Source organism: Patagioenas fasciata, chromosome 17, assembly GCF_037038585.1.
Source record: "Patagioenas fasciata isolate bPatFas1 chromosome 17, bPatFas1.hap1, whole genome shotgun sequence".
Classification (NCBI taxonomy): Eukaryota; Metazoa; Chordata; class Aves; order Columbiformes; family Columbidae; genus Patagioenas; species Patagioenas fasciata.
Genome location: NC_092536.1, coordinates 243,945 through 260,227, shown reverse-complemented (window position 1 = coordinate 260,227; position 16,283 = coordinate 243,945). Strand labels below are relative to the sequence as shown.

At 45.6% G+C, this 16,283-nt stretch overlaps 1 protein-coding gene across 27 annotated transcripts in view; it reads left to right on the top strand.

The window, feature by feature from the left end:
- The window catches only part of FBRSL1 (fibrosin like 1), a 464,112-nt gene extending 449,357 nt beyond the window's left edge, over positions 1–14,755 (top strand). For 21 of the 27 annotated variants that reach the window (XM_065851291.2, XM_071816112.1, XM_071816118.1 and 18 more), the window contains 8 exons: positions 421–492; positions 1,057–1,095; positions 1,980–2,051; positions 3,351–3,483; positions 6,574–6,651; positions 8,414–8,497; positions 9,524–9,758; positions 11,797–14,755. In XM_065851291.2, coding sequence (XP_065707363.1) covers positions 421–492; positions 1,057–1,095; positions 1,980–2,051; positions 3,351–3,483; positions 6,574–6,651; positions 8,414–8,497; positions 9,524–9,758; positions 11,797–13,030 — 1,947 coding nt within the window. In that variant the 3' untranslated portion in view covers positions 13,031–14,755. The remainder of the gene's footprint in view (positions 1–420; positions 493–1,056; positions 1,096–1,979; positions 2,052–3,350; positions 3,484–6,573; positions 6,652–8,413; positions 8,498–9,523; positions 9,759–11,796) is intronic. The other 6 variants (XM_071816114.1, XM_071816116.1, XM_071816104.1 and 3 more) reach the window with 2 other exon arrangements.
- The last annotated feature ends 1,528 nt before the right edge of the window (positions 14,756–16,283 follow it).

The following is a 16,283-nucleotide window of genomic DNA, read 5'->3' as shown; positions in this document are numbered from 1 at the left end:
TTGAGTTGTTCTGTTCCTGACTGCAATACTGGCTGCTGCCTGGAACATGGAGGGAGTCAGTCCAGCTCTCGCATTCTCTCTCCTCCTGCCTGCCTGTTTTGTCTAAAGAATAAGCCTGGGGGCTGGGGACTGTCTCTTCCCATCCACTCGCGTACTGCATAGCACAATGGGGTTTTGATTTCGGTGGGGCTTAGGGATGCTGCTGTAATACTGGTACTGCTGCTAAATAATAATAGATGACATGGTGGTTAAATGCTGTTGGCTGTCAGTAAGAGATAACAGTTAGTACTAATGTAGCAATATGCGTGTTCAAAGCACAGTACAAACATGGACTAATTAATGCCATTAACATCAGATAGAGATGTTAAATGTACTGCTGGTGTGGTACAGTATTATTCATGCTCTGTGCTTGTCTTTCAGACTTCAAACCCTATTGATGTAGCAGGTAGACCAGGCACAGTCCACCATACGCTGCTGCAGAAGACTCCAGGGGTAGGCAACAATATATGACCTTCCTATCTGGTTTTACAGTAAACACAGTGATTCCTAAAAAAATTAAAAAGGGCAGCTGGTGAGCCAATTGGCCCTTGAGACTCTGAATATACATTCAGGATGGACAGAATTTTCTTCTTCTGGTGAGATAACAATAGCCTCCACCAGTCATGAATGCAAAGGATGTATTGACTTCTTTAAACAAAGTCAGAGGAAAGTGGGGCAGGAAACCCCTTCAAGGCCTTTCCTCTAAGCATTGCTTGGAGAGTAGTTTTGTGCGCTCCATTTCAGAATGATTGTAAGGCTCAGAAAAGCACTAGATGGGTTCAGTTGCTGGCATGAAACTGCTTTGTTTATCATGAAATTCTGCTGAGTGTGGTGCAAAGAATGAAAAGGAAGTTTTAAGCCTCCTTTAAGTCTTTCAGGTTTCCCATGTCACAGGGGACTTCTCTGGAACATTGCTTTCTAAATGCTTTTACTTGTCCAGAGGAGGGAAGTTCCCCACCTTTCTGTATATTGGCTGGTTTTAGAAAGACCAACTGTTTTATTCTGCTTTTTCCATAGGTGTCAGACCCTTACAGGCCTCCAGTAAGAGTAAGTAAGGTTTGTGGGGGATTTTATTTTTTTATATATATATACATGTATATATACATATACACACACACACTCTTCAAATATTGTACATATCTTTTGAAATGTAACATGTCCAGTAGAAAATTTCATGTTCCTCCTTTATTTAAAGAAAAATGTCATAGTTAGCTCTTTACTGCTCTGATTAATAATGTTTAGGTTGAATCCCAACCTTATTTTGCATCCATTTATGTGCATTAGTAGTTCACAGTATGAAGTAAGGGTCACAGAAATAAACTACTGTGAGCATGGACAGACATTCACCAGTGACCAGATTCATGGTGGCTTAGGTCAATGTGTTTTATTTGTGTTTCTGATTATCCACCAAAATACTGAGTGCTGCAGCTCTGCTGCAGAGCGTTAGTTTGTTCAGCCGTGGCGCTGCTCGTCCCTGGGGACTGTCCGTGCCCGTTTCCTCCCCAAATGCAAGTAGCCATAATAACCACGCCTGGCTTAGCCTGCAGTGCGGCAGGGATGGATGAACAGGGCTCTTGCCAGAAGCAGAGCCGTTAAACTATGAGCTGCTTTCTCGTAAGCATGGCGTGCTGTTCTTTGCTGCCGTCTGCTTTGATTTATGAAGGGGAGGTGCAAGGAGGAAAGAACCAGGCAGGGATCTCAGGTCTCCATGAGATGATGAAGATACACCACATCCCACAGTCTTCCTGTTTGTTTCCTTCTAATTTAAACATCATCTGCTGCAGTATAGAAAAAAATGTTGATCACCCATTGTGCCATTTCAGTTATCAGCCTTTCTCATTGCTTTGCTGCCTGTTTGGCAGTAAGGGAAATGAAATGTTCTATCTGATGTAGATTACTAATGTATAAGTTAATCTAAATTCTTGTGCTTTCCATTGCAGAAACCGGGGAAGTGGTGTGCGGTTCATGTACAAATCGCCTGGCAGATATACCATCACCAGCAAAAGATAAAGGTAATTCAGACAGCTTCTGGAACAAAGCCAAGGCTTTTGGCTTACAGATTACATTTTAGTGAGTAATGAGCAGGAAGCTGTTACCGTTGGTGATTCTCAGGCTTGCCTGTATTGATTAACCAGCACTTTGAATCCTTTAACATTTATTGTAGCAACTGTGAAGTTTATTTGAGGGCAAAGGATTTGTGATGAAGGGTGGCAAAATGAGCAGGAGTTACTAAGTGCACAGCCAGAAAGAGAGGAGGAAAGGGAGGGGGAGAGTAATTTTGTCCCAAATCCATTTTTGTTACAAAGCAATATGCATTTAATGTCATCTCCCATCTGTACTAGTGCCTCCTGTGGAATATGGATTATTATCCCATTCATAATGAAATGACCAATACAGTAAGAATATATTACAAAATATAGAGCAGGCAAGCAGATTGAGTTACTGTGGTAGAGGTTGTTGGGCTTTCTGCACTGCAGTGATGATGGGTAGAAGGAGGGGGTTTAAGACTCAAAAGGTAACAAGACATAGGTGCACCCAGTGCTCTGACAGGCTCCAGGCTCCCTGTGGCAGGCAGAGGAGTTGCTGATAATGGGACTTGTGGAGCGTTGTATTTTTTCATAGCTCCTGCTGTGGTTTTTTTGTCCCATTAATGAAGACTATTCAGTGTTTAAGCAGCTACACGGTAATGAGTGTCTCTGCAAATGGTGTATGTCCTTTTCTTTAAAAAGCAAATATATCATCTTTAAGCTGTTTAGATTCAAATGACTCAGGTGCAGTTCTGACCATGCTCAGTTGTACAGGGAAAGGATAAAAATAACGTCTAGAGAAGCCTCATGGTTTTCTTTATCCTTTGCCCCTTGTCTGTGTACTGAGCTATAGTAGCTGAAGGAAGGGCATAGTTTAGGAACATCTCTGTCTTTCCGAACCGGAGCAGCAAAACAGACGAGTCCGTCACCCAGCTCTCCAGATGCCTGTCGGCAGCTTTACGCCTGCGGAACACGTTTTGCCAGGCTGAGGACGCTGCCCGAAGGTGGGGTGCAGCGCGCCCCGTGTGCCGTGGCGCTCGCCCCGCTGTGCGCTGAGGGGCTGAGCTCCCTTCACGCCGGGGTCGTGTGGATGAGGCAGCCGGGGGACTGGGGAGCCAAATGGCCTCGCAGAGGCTGTCGGAGCGTGACCAGAGACGCTGCCGTCACTCGCACTAACCTAACCCTCCCTGGCCTCGCAAAGCAGGAGTGAGCATGAACTCTCTCTCTTTTTCTCCCATAAAAAAATCAAGTGGATAATGAGATTGTTTTTACATCATTTGACAGCAAATGCAGCTGGATCCCCACAAGCTAGAAATAGGTGGTAAACTTGACCTGTTCAGCAGACCTCCTGCCCCTGGAGTGTTTCCAGGCTTCCATTATCCACAGGATCTTGCCAGGCCTCTGTTTTCTACCACAGGTAAGGGAAGATCGTCTTTTGTGGGGAAAAAAAAATCAACGAAAACCAGCCAGTATATGTAATGTTTATCTCTACAGCTCCGTATGCCTCCGAAACCGGAGCAGGCAGGATGGTTCCTGGGCGTGTGGAGGCCGTTGTGCCCAGGGCTCTCGGAGCCGCTGTGCTGGGCTCTGCTGCCCCCAGGGCAGGGTCCTGCAGTCGCTGAGCTGCGGCACTTGGCTCCTGCAATCATGGCTGTGCAGCTGGTTCTTATGTGCCTGATTAATAGGCTATAGAGTGATTTTTTTAAAGTGATTTTGATAAAACACTTGAAAATGTTTCCATTGCACAGGATTGGAAGTGGCCCCGGTCTCTTTCTTGCTTGTGTACTTGCCATGTTCTTCTCAGCTGCTCCACTTACAAAGTTTTTGTCTGTTTTCTGAAAACAAGGGTTTTTTGCAAAAGGAAGGCTTCAGTAACAGCATCGAAAGTATCACAAGAGGTGTATTTGAGGAGTGTTCCTCTTTTAAATTAAAAAATCCCCCTATATGTTATGAAGTCCAGCAATCTCTAAGGCTTAAATTGGCATATTGAACTTAAAAATAATAATAATAAAAACATTTAAATGCAGTTTACATTGATCAACTGCTTTCCAATCTGTTGGAGAAGTAATTACAATTAATGCAATTCCCGAAGTGCAGTAAACTTCACTGCGCTGTTCTTGGTGGTTCTGACCACGGGAGACTGCGACTCCTGACGTTCTGCTTTTGGAGGTCACTGGTGCTGTTCTTTTGATTTCCATCTGCCAGATGTTGGCTTTGCTCTCTTGCCATGGCTTTACTTTCCCCTTAGACTTTTTCAGATTTTCTTTCCGTGTTTAAGACGTCGAAGTTTGCCTTCTCTATGTTATTAATTGGCAACTAATGTAATTTTCTTTCCTAACTTTACTCTGATTTTATGATGCAATATGGTGCTCTCATTCTAACTCAGTGCAGACGTGGTCATATTCAGCCTTGGTTCAACCCTGTTGAAATTAATGATGTTCAAAGTGTTTCAAATTGTGTCCCAAATGTGACAGAACAGCAACAGATGAGAGTGAAGCTGAAAGCTCCGTGAGAATTGATTTTCCAGTGCAGATGTTAGAATGCCCCTCAGGAACTCCACCGGTGGCTCAGTTTCTCTTCCCACCCTTATCTGTGGATGGAGATTCTTAACCATCAAATGCACATTTCCAGTACATATAGCCAGTGCTGATGCTACGTGCACATTGTGGGATGCTACCCTGTGTTTTGGTCTCTGTAAAGGTACTTTGATGGTACAGGGTCAAAATATTTATTGCATCTGCTTCAGTGCATAAACGCAGATGATTTACAAACCTCTGACTGTTTCCCTGTGGGAGCTGTTTCTTTATCACTGTGTTCAGTCTGTCCTGTGTTGTCACTATGCAGATGTTGTTTCGTGTATGGTTTTGCCACTGAGGGCTGTATTGGGCAGAGTTTACCCTGTCAGGCAGAAAAGCACCAGTCCAGTATTATCTTGAGCTTCTTCTCTTAAAGATGCAAGTGTGGCTTGCTTCTCTGTTCATAAAAGCAAGAGGGGAAATAATATGGAATAGATACATTAAAGAAGGCAAATTAATAGGAAACTTTCACTAGAGATAAATAACCTTGCAGTAGCTTGTTCCTGAGTATATTAATCACAGGAGTCACCACACGGTAAATCTAGGTAAAGAGTGCTATCAAACTGAACAAACATTGCGACAGCAATATATAGATGAATAAATCTTTTACTCTGCAATATCCGAAGCATTCTTTTCACCTTATCGACCAAGCATGCCGTTGATGTGAATCACTGGTTCTGCTGCATTGCCTGGTTACTGTGGGAGACATAAGTTATCTTAGGGCCACCTGTCTTCAGGAAGGATGTTCAGCTGCCTGGCAGACGCTATATTTAATAACTGCCTGACAGCCTGCAATGCCGCTTCTGGCTTTCTCCAGACGATTTTTTATTATCAGCCCATGTAGTTGAGTTTGTAAGCCGTCTCCTTTGAAGAAATCTCCCATTCCTTCTGAAATCTGAAAGGATTAGAAAGATGACAGTCTCCATCCATCTTGAAGCATTGGAGCAGTCAGAATGTTTATAGATAACTCCAGGTCTCGTTGCCGTGGTCTCTCAAGTTTCCTCAACTCATTTTCTGGCTGCTTAGGTTTGTGGTGCCCAAGCTGGTGAGGGACGCGCAGCGCTGTCTCCCGCTCCAGTTTTATAGTCTGCTTGTGTTCTGGATGCGTGGGAGCATTTTACAATGCGCCCAGTGTTGTTGAGTTCTGTCACCAAGGAAGACCAGATCAGGGACTGACCAGCACCTCCATAAAAAACAGTTTGGCCTTTCTTTAGGATGCAGTTTCTCCTGTGCATATTAATTTCTTCCCTTCATTTCCCTCTGCTTTTGCTGTGACCTTCCGTAGTGTTTTCAGCGCTGATGATATATGGTGGAAAGCTTGTTTCAGCCCATTCTTGTCCCTTACCTCAAGCCAGTGTGATCCAGCATGCTCAGCCGTGGGGTTCCTTTCCCATGAGGCCGCGTGGCACCATGGCCATGAGCAGTGTCCAAGAAAGGTAAAAAAATACCATGGCGGGAGCCTGTGGATGCAGAGACAGACGTGAGGACGTGGGTGTAGCTCTCGTGGGAGAGGCATGATTGATGTTCCCTGCGTGCCTGATGTTAACTGGTGTTTCACGTAGACTCTAATCAGCCACTGCCAAGCACCTTCTGTCTGGGCCCGTAACCTGGGCTGACCCTTTGTAATGTACACACAGAATAATGACTGAAAACGCCAGACAAAGAAAGTCGCTTCCTCCTTACTACAGGTAGCAGCAATGCTCAGTGCAAGGTCTCCTCCTGCCTCCTGGTGCCCACAGACTCTGTTAAAGGGCACTCAGAGAAATCCTGCCCGTAGCTCGCTCAGCTGGTGCTCAGGCTCTTCCCCTGCCTTTGCTGTGTTTAAATCTGACCTGTGCCTTTGCATCTGGTTCTTGGATGTGACGGCCAGGACCTCTATGTATACAAGCAGTCACTTGCCACTCAGCTAAAAAGGTACCTTGTTCTCACAGGTGCGACGCATCCAGCCACCACTCCTTTTGGTCCTTCACCTCATCACAGCAGTTTCCTGCCTACTAACCACTTGGCAGGTAAGTGTAAGTAACCCCTGCCTTCACCTTTACGCCTGTGACCCGTTCCTGGCTCCCCAGTGTGGTCCAGCCCTGAGGCTCTGTAGCACGAGGGCAGGGAGAGGCTTGACCTGTCCCGGGAGCCGGCCAGGAGGTGCTCCCACCCACACCAGCCCCTGCTCTCCCCCAGAGGAGAGCAGCAGGACTAGCAGAGCCTCTCCTGCAAGACAAGAGGGCATTGCAGAGCAGGCCAGTCTGCCACCCCTGGGACTCTGCACAGGAGCTGGAATGTGACTGTAGAGCCCTTCTGTGCTGCTGAATGTGCCCAAGGAAATTGGGGGGAAATTTATGCAAAGGTACCTCAAACAAGCCACAGTTTAAAATGGACTCCTCCCGTACTGTTTCCCACCCATGGAAGTTCTTGGCTAGGTTCTATATTAAAGTTCAGTGAACAGTTCCTGGCAAATAGCTGTTCTGCACATTTTGCCAGCCTTTTCAGTTTCCTAATTGACAGTAAGTAGAGCCTGATTTTCTCAAATTTCCTCATTTTAAAAGCTCACAGGCAGCTCATTGCCAATTGAAGTTCAAGCTCTGTTGATTAATGTTTTAGTAACACTCATCCAATCAGTAACTGTGGCATGCCACGTGACCTGGTAGACTCTTTTCTGTTGCAGATAGCCAGATTTATATCAATTCCTGAACATTCTGTCAAATGTAACTATATCTCTACAGAGTCACTCAACTGCTTAATATTAAAGGAGAGGGCAAAAATACCTATTTAAAAATAAGCAAATAACTGCTTAAAGATCCGAGTTATTTGTGCTATTTACCTTGAAATTTTAAATCTAAGGATATCCATGAGGAAGTGGAGAGCACCTCACCTCCTGTAACATGGCAAGTTAAAGACATTAATGGGTCCCTCAAAAAGCCAGTGGGCAGGAGAAGTTGTTTGTTTATAGATGAGCAGCAGAAAAGCAAACAAGAACAGAGGTTTAATTTAACCGATAGCCGTCTCTGGAGTGCAGACACCTGAGTTGGGCTGTAGCAGCTCAGAGAGGAGCCTCTTTTGATGATGGGTGCCTTTAATGAAAAAAAAAAGGCAGGATAAGCACCAGTAGCCGAATAGTCAGAGACTTGACTAGGAAGGGCGAGATTCATCTTTTGCCTCAAAGGATGCAAATCTCCCATCCCTTTGCACAGCAGCTCCTCAGACTATGCTGTCATTTCTTCTGCCACCACTGGGATCAAGGAAGCTAATTTGTGAGAGTATTTTGGCACAAACAGGCCAAAGTTAGTTGGTGTAAGGATGGATGTCAGTAGCAATTAGCTTAGGACGGTCTCTGTGCACTATAGCAAAGAGGGTAGAAAGTTGTATACAGAAACAAGAGTGAGATGGTGAGTCCCCTCAGTATTCTGACTGAGGAGCCTGCTGAGGTTCTTCTTTCAAGGCAATTGCAATGTACTGATAAGGAGTTGATAGTACTGATAGAGAGTTATAGCTCAGCAGCAGCCATCCTAATTTCAGCTTTTAGACCTTAATTTCTAGCTCCCCTCTGACTGACACAAAAGTTTATTACAGCACCTGTTGCAGAGTGAGCACTGAATCCCTTCTCCATTTTAACATGATGGGAATTTTCTGTGCCAACAACCTTGCAATGAGAAGGATCAGCTTAAAGTCTGGCCTAATCCTACTTGGATTCAGACGGTTAAGAAGGGGAGGGGTGCATTTCATTCTCCAACATTCTTGGCTAAATGCCTGCTAAATCCCTGTTTGCCTTTCCAGATCCATTTAGCAGGTCAAGCACCTTCAGCGGCCTTGGGAACTTAGGCAGCAATGCCTTTGGAGGATTAGGCAGTCATGCTCTGAGTAAGTACTGGCTGGGTTACTGCAGACAAACATCGCTTCCAGAAAAGCCACGTGCTAATATTTACAGCAGCTGGTGGTAGTTTTTAAAGACGTTTAATTCCTAACCTCCATTCTCCTATCTGAAAACACTGCACCTAAGATTTCCAGGTCTCTGCGGTGGGAGCTTTTCTGCATGTCGCAGACATCACTAGCTGTGCTCTGTGTCTCCTCGCTGCTGGAGGCTGGTACCTTGTGTGCTCCTAGAGGTGCTAGAGCTGCCAGACCCCATCAGGCTCTGGATCTCTGTGGGCATCTAAAGTAACACCCTTCAACCGTGAAGATGTGCAGTGAAACAGCTATTGATAGTTCTCCTAATTCGGCGTTTAGACTCCCTCTGTAACCATTGTCTGAAGTTTAACTTGCCTCTCTAAATTATTTTACTTCAAAACCATGTTACCTGTAGGCAAGACATGCTTGAGAGCCACACATAAGAGAGCATGCTTTTGCATCTCATGGTGCAACAGGCATTGGCTGAATATTGATGGAGGAAAATCAAGTGACTGTTCTGAAAAGCCTACAGCCAAGCTCTGTTTTTATACACACACATACCACCAAGTAGTCTGGTTTCTTTAACAAAGAAGTCCCTGCATCCTCAGCTGCAGGCAGCTGATTGCTCGTAACTACCCACAAATTAAAGTTTCTGCGTGAGGGGAGCTGAGGGAGAACATTGCTTTTGGGCTGCAGCCCTTGCCGGGGTGGAGGGAGAAGAGGACCTGGGTATTTTGAGTGGTCTCTGAGATACTCAGATATATAGTTAAAGCTGCTTCTGCAGATGATAGCCTCAAAAGAGCTGGTGGATCTTTCACCCAGTGTTGGAGGTATCTGTGTCTACCTGCTTGTAGCTCTCCCTCAGCATTAGCTCCATATTAAAAAGTTTTTAAAGTCTTGAAAGGACAGTTCTGGCTGTGATTAGCATTGTGCAAAATGTGTATGTAATTATTTGGTTTGCGTTATTTTTAACTCTTCCTCCCCCTGCTATTATTCTAGCTCACAACAATATTTTTACTCACAAAGATGGCCCAAACCTACAGAATTTCAGTAATCCCCATGAGCCGTGGAACAGACTCCATCGGACGCCGCCGTCCTTCCCGACGCCTCCACAGTGGCCCAAGCCCACCGATTCTGAGCGAAGCTCCTCGGTGACAAACCATGACAGAGACAGAGAGCGGGAGCGAGAACCCGAGAAGAGGGATCTTCCTCTGAGTAAAGATGACAAAGAGAGGTAAGATGCCTGTGCTTTTGAGCACTTTTACTGGGCCTCCTTTTCATCTATATTTTTTCTAGTCTTAAAATAGCCTTTAGAGCAAAATGTTGCTTGTCTTTGAAGCAGCTGATAGGCCTCTTCTTCAGAGAAGCACAAGTCCTAGTGACATTTAAAAAAAAGTCTTCACCCTTTAGGGTTTGCCCTCTGTGGAAATGAAGGTAAGTTGGTCCCTGCTGGTAAGTTAGTAAAAAAGGTCAGGCTGAGGAGGTGATCGTGTTGCTGTGTTTTCGGGGTGTACCTGCCTGTTTCCAGTGCAGCTGCTTTAAGGTTGCTCTGTATTCTGAAATCATGGAAGTAGCGTCGTGATGTGTCCTTTGGAGACAGTCATAGTTCTCATTAATGTACATATATGCTGATGAATTCAAATCTTAACTGGACACTGATGAGATAAAAATGCAAATGCTTGTATCTGGAGCAGTGTGCATGAATCCATTAGCCAAACTGAATTTTAAAATTGCGTTGTAGACAAATCCCTACTAACGATGACAGGAGGGTATCACCTGGGCTATAGATACTTCATTAGCTTCCAGTTATATGATTTTGAAGCTGTAAAGCCCTTTATTTTTCAGAGCTTGTTTGTCTCCAATAGGCTACTTCTTTGTAGGCAATAACAGCCTGCAAGCCTTAGAAGTGTGTGTTTGAGTAGTGATAGGAGGTTCCTGGTTTGCCTGGAGTGCTTTTAATGAGATCTTCAGGCAGTGCCTTTGAACAAGATTACACGGAATCAATAGGCTGAAAATCATCTTGCTTTAAATGTTAAGTTGTCTGACATCCTTGCATGGGTAGTCATTCACATGGAAGCTTTAGTGTAATTCATTTGCAAACGAAGGTTACTTTATTCTCAAGAGCGTTCACACAGGGTTTAACATGTCTGTCACATTTCTATTAATTCAACTTAAGCTGTCCCCAGCATCCCCGTTTGGACATGGTTTTAATAAACCACATCATTGACCAGCAATCAGGACCACCGCAGAGGAAGAAATCCGGGTTAGCAGATGTAATCATAAGGCACAAATACTTACAAAACTCTCAAAGCACCTCCAGCTTTCAGCACTCAGGTGTTACAGCTCTCAAAAGCAAACCCGGCATAAAACCTGGGCATCAGTGAGCCTCTCAGCTGCATAATGCAGTTCTCTCAATCACACCATCATACTTTGCATTTAAAGTGACTCTCATTCAGAGCAAAGTGCTTTTAAAAGGTGAGTGTTATTTATTCCCCTCTTAAAGAGGTGGGAGTAACTGTGACTAATTGGCTTGCTCAGAGATAGAGGTGCGGTTGGAAATGGAAACTCTCATGCCTCTCTTTCTAAACCAGAGACGTTGTCATCAAACCTGATAGCAGGTCCTCTTGGAATGGAGGTCAGCTGCTCCTCTCCATGGCCTAGCTGAGGATGTTTTTCCTTCGGCACCTGCCTTACCTGCCAGAACAGCCAACGACAAAAGCTCTTCTGCAGCTCCATAGGAAAATAAGCGTTATGTTATATCTGCTTCCAGTCAACAAGGCTGTCTCGTGAAGGACCTGCAAACATTTCTGTAGGCTTCGATTTTGTGTGCCTCAATCCATGTTTTAGTAGAGGAAACTGAGTTAAGAGTGTTACAGCCAGGAAAGTCGTTGTCTGGCAGCAGGATGTATTTATACACAGACAGCAAGCGTTTAGAAAAACCAAAACAAAACTGTCTAGAGTTCTTCTCTCCCCACATTTCTCAGTGAAGTGGCCTTCTTCTTAAGGTGAATACACTGTGCTTTCAAATGCATCCCCAGTTTAGTCCTCAAATTTGTGAACATGTATCGTTTTTTCTCTTCTGTAGTATCTAAAGGAAGGTAGCATGTATCTTTTAATGTAGCATCACAGCTATAGCTGATGCTAGCGAAGATTTTCAAGTCATTTTCCGAGTAATCTCTAATTACACAACTAGACACAGCACTGTGTGTATCCAGCATCACGTGTATGTTTGTTCACACAAAAACAAGGATGTCTGTTCTCTCTCTCTACAGAGACCTCATGGATAAAAACAGACACTCAAACAGATCCTCACCGGCATCGGCTCCAGTGACACATCAGATAAGCAATCTCATCCGCAGCAACAGCCAGACTTCCAGCGATCCCATCCGGCAGGTCGGCCTCAGTGAAAGGGAGAGGTCCAAAGAGCCCGAGCGAGAGCACCCTGACCGGCTGCGAGAGCAGCCCATGGCAGAACACAAGATTAAAGAGAGCCGTTCCCCAGTGAAGGAAACTCCAAGCCATGATAAGAGACCCTCCGAGGACAACACAAAGCCGGTAATCCAGTCCGTGTCCCCATACAGCAAACCTGCACTAAGTGAGAGCTTGAAGCTGACCAATCTAATGAGCAAGGACATGGAGAGAAAGACAGAGCTTCCCAGCGACCTCCAGAAGATTAAGAACGACATCAAAGTCAAAGAGGAGAGGAAGGAAGACAGTGATGTGCTCGTGGTAGGGTCTGAGCCCTCACAGCACTCTCGGTCAGTGGAGCATCCCACACCGCCTACTTTGCATGGATTATCATTGCCTCACTCGATGGCTGCCTCTATGCCCATCTCCATGGGCAGCGTGCACCAGATGAACAACATGAATGTTCTGGACCGCAGCAGAATGATGACCCCGCTCATAGGCATGAATCCTTTGTCAGGAAGAGAGAGGCTGCCGCATCCTGGGTTTTCCTGGGACCCGATGAGGGACCCATTGCGTGATGCCTACCGGAGCTTAGACCTGCACCGTCGAATGGACTTCCAGCTCCGGACAGATCCTATCCATAGGTTCCCTACCACCTCTGGATTTTATGACCACGAGCGTTCTTATAGAGACAGGGAGCCACACGACTATAACCACGAAAACCTTCTTGAAGCCCGCCGAGAGCAGGAGCGGTTGCGGCAAGTGGAGGAAAGAGAGCGCTTGCACTTACGGGAAGAACTTGAGCGTGCCAGAATGCACCACTTGCACTCGTCCCCCATCGAAAGTCACCTGGCGCACGTGCCATCCTTCATGCCTCATTTAAGCGGGATGCATTACCCCAGACTGAGTCCATCCACGGCCATGCACAACGGGATCTTGAACAGGAACCCGCCGACCGCCGCGCTGAGCGCCCCACCGCCCCTGGTCCCGGCCAGCAGCACCAGGCCTGCCTCCCCCCGCAGGACTACCCCGCTGGCCCCCGCCGAGCCCCGGGACTACTCCCCCTCCAGGAACCCCAAAGAAGTAGAGGCGCGATAGTCCCAGCACCGAGCCTGCGACTCGCCTGTACATAAAACACAAAACGAAACAAAAACAAGCAGGAAAAAAATTCACAAAAAAAAAAATCCACAAAAAAAAGCCTTTTACAAGATGCACTGCTGTAAACGTTTTTTTTAATGTAAAATTTGTAGAAGTTAAGCACATTTCCATAAATAACGGGGTCGGGGATGCAGACTTTCCAACAAGAAGGAGGTTGCTAAGAATGGGAATTTAATATATAGGTATTGATTTTTGGTTTTGTTTTTTGTTTCTGTGCTAAAAAAAAAACAATTAGTGGAAAATGTCCAGTTTGTACATTTCTTCCCAAATGTGAGAAACATTTTTAATGGATTTGTATTTTTTTTAATTTTGTGCTCTTTCTTCACTTGAAAAAGAAAAAAGAAATTTTGCTTTTGTTTTTAGTTAAATTTGCATTTTAAGGGCCTCAGATCCTTAAGAAAAAATACCCAGGGTTTCTTAAAAGTATTATTTATGGAAATACTGTAGTTTTACAGTCCACTGTGAGGTTCCCTTCTGAGGCCAATTGATCATTTACCTTGGTACTTTGGAACCGAAGTTACAGATATATATTAAAATATTAATAATAATAATAATGTACAAAACTGTTTGTTTTTTGCCTTATTATATTATGCAGAAATTTAAGAGGAATTTTTTTTGACTTCTTGTTTTAAACAACAAAAAAAAACCCAAACTGTAAATATTCTGTTAATATAAATGTACACCAATATTAAATTCTTAACATAGGTAGACTTTATAAAAATGGTTTCTAGAACCACTCTGGTTATTTGTTAACATGGTTACAACTCATACTCTTGTCACAGTCAGAAATTCACACTCAGAAAGCAAAGTACGGCAAATACTCTTCAACTATGCAAGAACTGGGAGGCAGGTCTTCAGGTCTCAGTGGATGCTGGGGGGAGGAAGCACCAACCCAAAAACAACCAACTCGCAACTGTGGAGACGGACGGAGGCGCAGGAGAGGAGGAAGGAGGATGCTTGTGTTAACAGGAGGGTAGAGGGACTGGACTTCAGTACAAACACAAGGGACGGTTCGCCGAGGAAGGACGGACGCTCCTGGAAGGGAATCGTGGTTTCTCGCCTGCCGCGCTGGCAGGGGCAGATGGAACTGGCTCAGACCCATGGCAGACCCTTTCCTTTGAGTCTCTTTTTTTCTCTTTTTTTGTGTTGTGGGCAGGATCGCTGGCAAGCAAGGACAATTTTCTGTGGACCCCTTGTGCTAATTGTGCAGTGTTCTTATGGAATCTGTATACAAGACAAAGTAGAATTTTAGGAGTGCAAAAAAAAAGTCTAATGGTTGATTAAAAAAAAAAAAGAAATTCTGATGTATTATCTATAGTACATGAAGACCATAAGCAAATGTTTGTTTCAGTGTGGTTCTGCCTTGAACTGCTTTTTGGCATGATTTATTTTTTATTTCCAATTTTACTTTTCATCCATATGTAAATTTTGCCATGTTTTACTTGCTGTACCATCCCCCCTCCCTTATTTTATTTTTCAGTGTCCATGTTTTATATATCCTGGGCTTTTTCTCTCTAGTTAATTCAGCCATCCGCTACTATTTTCTTGGCTCTGTAACTCTTGTTTCCCCCCCTCCCCATCCTCCCCCCTGCATCCCCTGTAATTTTAAACATTCGGTTTCCTTGTAGATCAATGAAGATAAATACAACATTGATTTTGGATGAACGAGCGGTGCAGACATTGATTTTGGATGAACGAGCGGTGCGGTGTTTGTGTGGCGGAGCCGCGCTGTGAGCAGGAGCCCGGGGTTCGCGGGCAGCGCGGCCGGGAGGAGGCGGCTGGCGAGGGTGCGCGGCGTTCTATTGTGTGCGGCTCTTCGCCGGCAGCAGGAACGTGGCCCGTAAATGCTGCTGGGGGCGGCAGCCGGGGCGGTGGGGACGGGGGCGGCTGCCCGGCGGCCCCCCCGCGCTGCCCGGCGGCCCTTGCTGGGGGAGGCGGGGCGGGCAGGCAGCGCAGCCGCCCGTGCGGCGACCGCGCTGCAGCCCGTGCGGCGACCGCGCTGCCGGCGGTGCTGCGGGGGGGTTATCGCCTCCAGCGCTGTCCTCCATGTGCATTCTTCCCTTCCCCGGCCTCTCCTGCAGCCTAAGCGCAGACATCTGCAGGGGGATGGAAAAGTGCTCCAAGCGCGTCGCTCTCAGTAACTGGTTTAACAGTGGGCAACTGCTTTAACAGCATGTTACAGCTTCTCTTTTTAAGTTTGCATATGACTAAATTATGGAGCATAAAAAAATGAAATAAAATAGCAGGGTCCTTAATCTGATGAAAGGAGGCTTAAAACAAGATAGGCATTAAAAATCAGCACCTACTCTTCCAGCTGAAATCGGAGGAACATAAAACACATGGTGGAAGTGAAAAGTGTGTCGTACTCAGGATAAATATGTTGGTGGTGCTGCCTCGGGGATTGTGATTCTCTCCTGGTGCCGTTGTCCAACATGGCATCTTGCTTGACTCCACCAGGAACCTCATGGACGTCTGATAGGAAGAGTCCATAGCTGCATCTTCCCAGTGCAGGTGAGTGTGAGCGAGAGGGCCTTTAGTGTACAGTTCAAATAAAATACAAAAATGAACCATACCCTTTGGAAGCAGTTGGTCCGCATATGGTTTTAAAAGTGAGCATTAAATCAATGCATGCTCCCCCAGCGTTCCCGAGGGATTGCTTATCGCAGCCACACCAGTGCCAGAGGAATTCATCATGACCGGTGTTGTGGTGGCTTGAATAATGAAAGCAAATCAGGAGTTTGCCGTTTACTGTGTTAGGAAGCATTTGCTCTTGCGCTTGCGGAGGACGACCCGTTGATAATGCTGCACTACAGTGAGATTCCTGCAGAACTGCACAGTGCCGAATCTCAGCCTTCTCACAATATGGTCCCTCATGATTAATTGTATTATTACCTATAATTCAGCCTTATTCCTTTAAGCCACCCCAGCTGAGCCACCTTCTGCTAAACAGAGCTGTTACAGAGAACTGCCTGGGTTCTGTGCATTTCTAGCACTGCTGAGCTTTAATTCTGTACGGTTTAGACCATATTTTTCTCCTTTCATCCGTCTCCCCAGAGACCTCCCTCTGTCACCAGCAAAGGGTGGGATTTAGCAAACCAAGGACAGCGGGTGGAACTCCTCTTCCTCGGATGTGTTGGTTCATTGCTTGCCTCAGGCAGCCCGTTCTTGAAAAGATGCTCAGAGAGCATTAGGA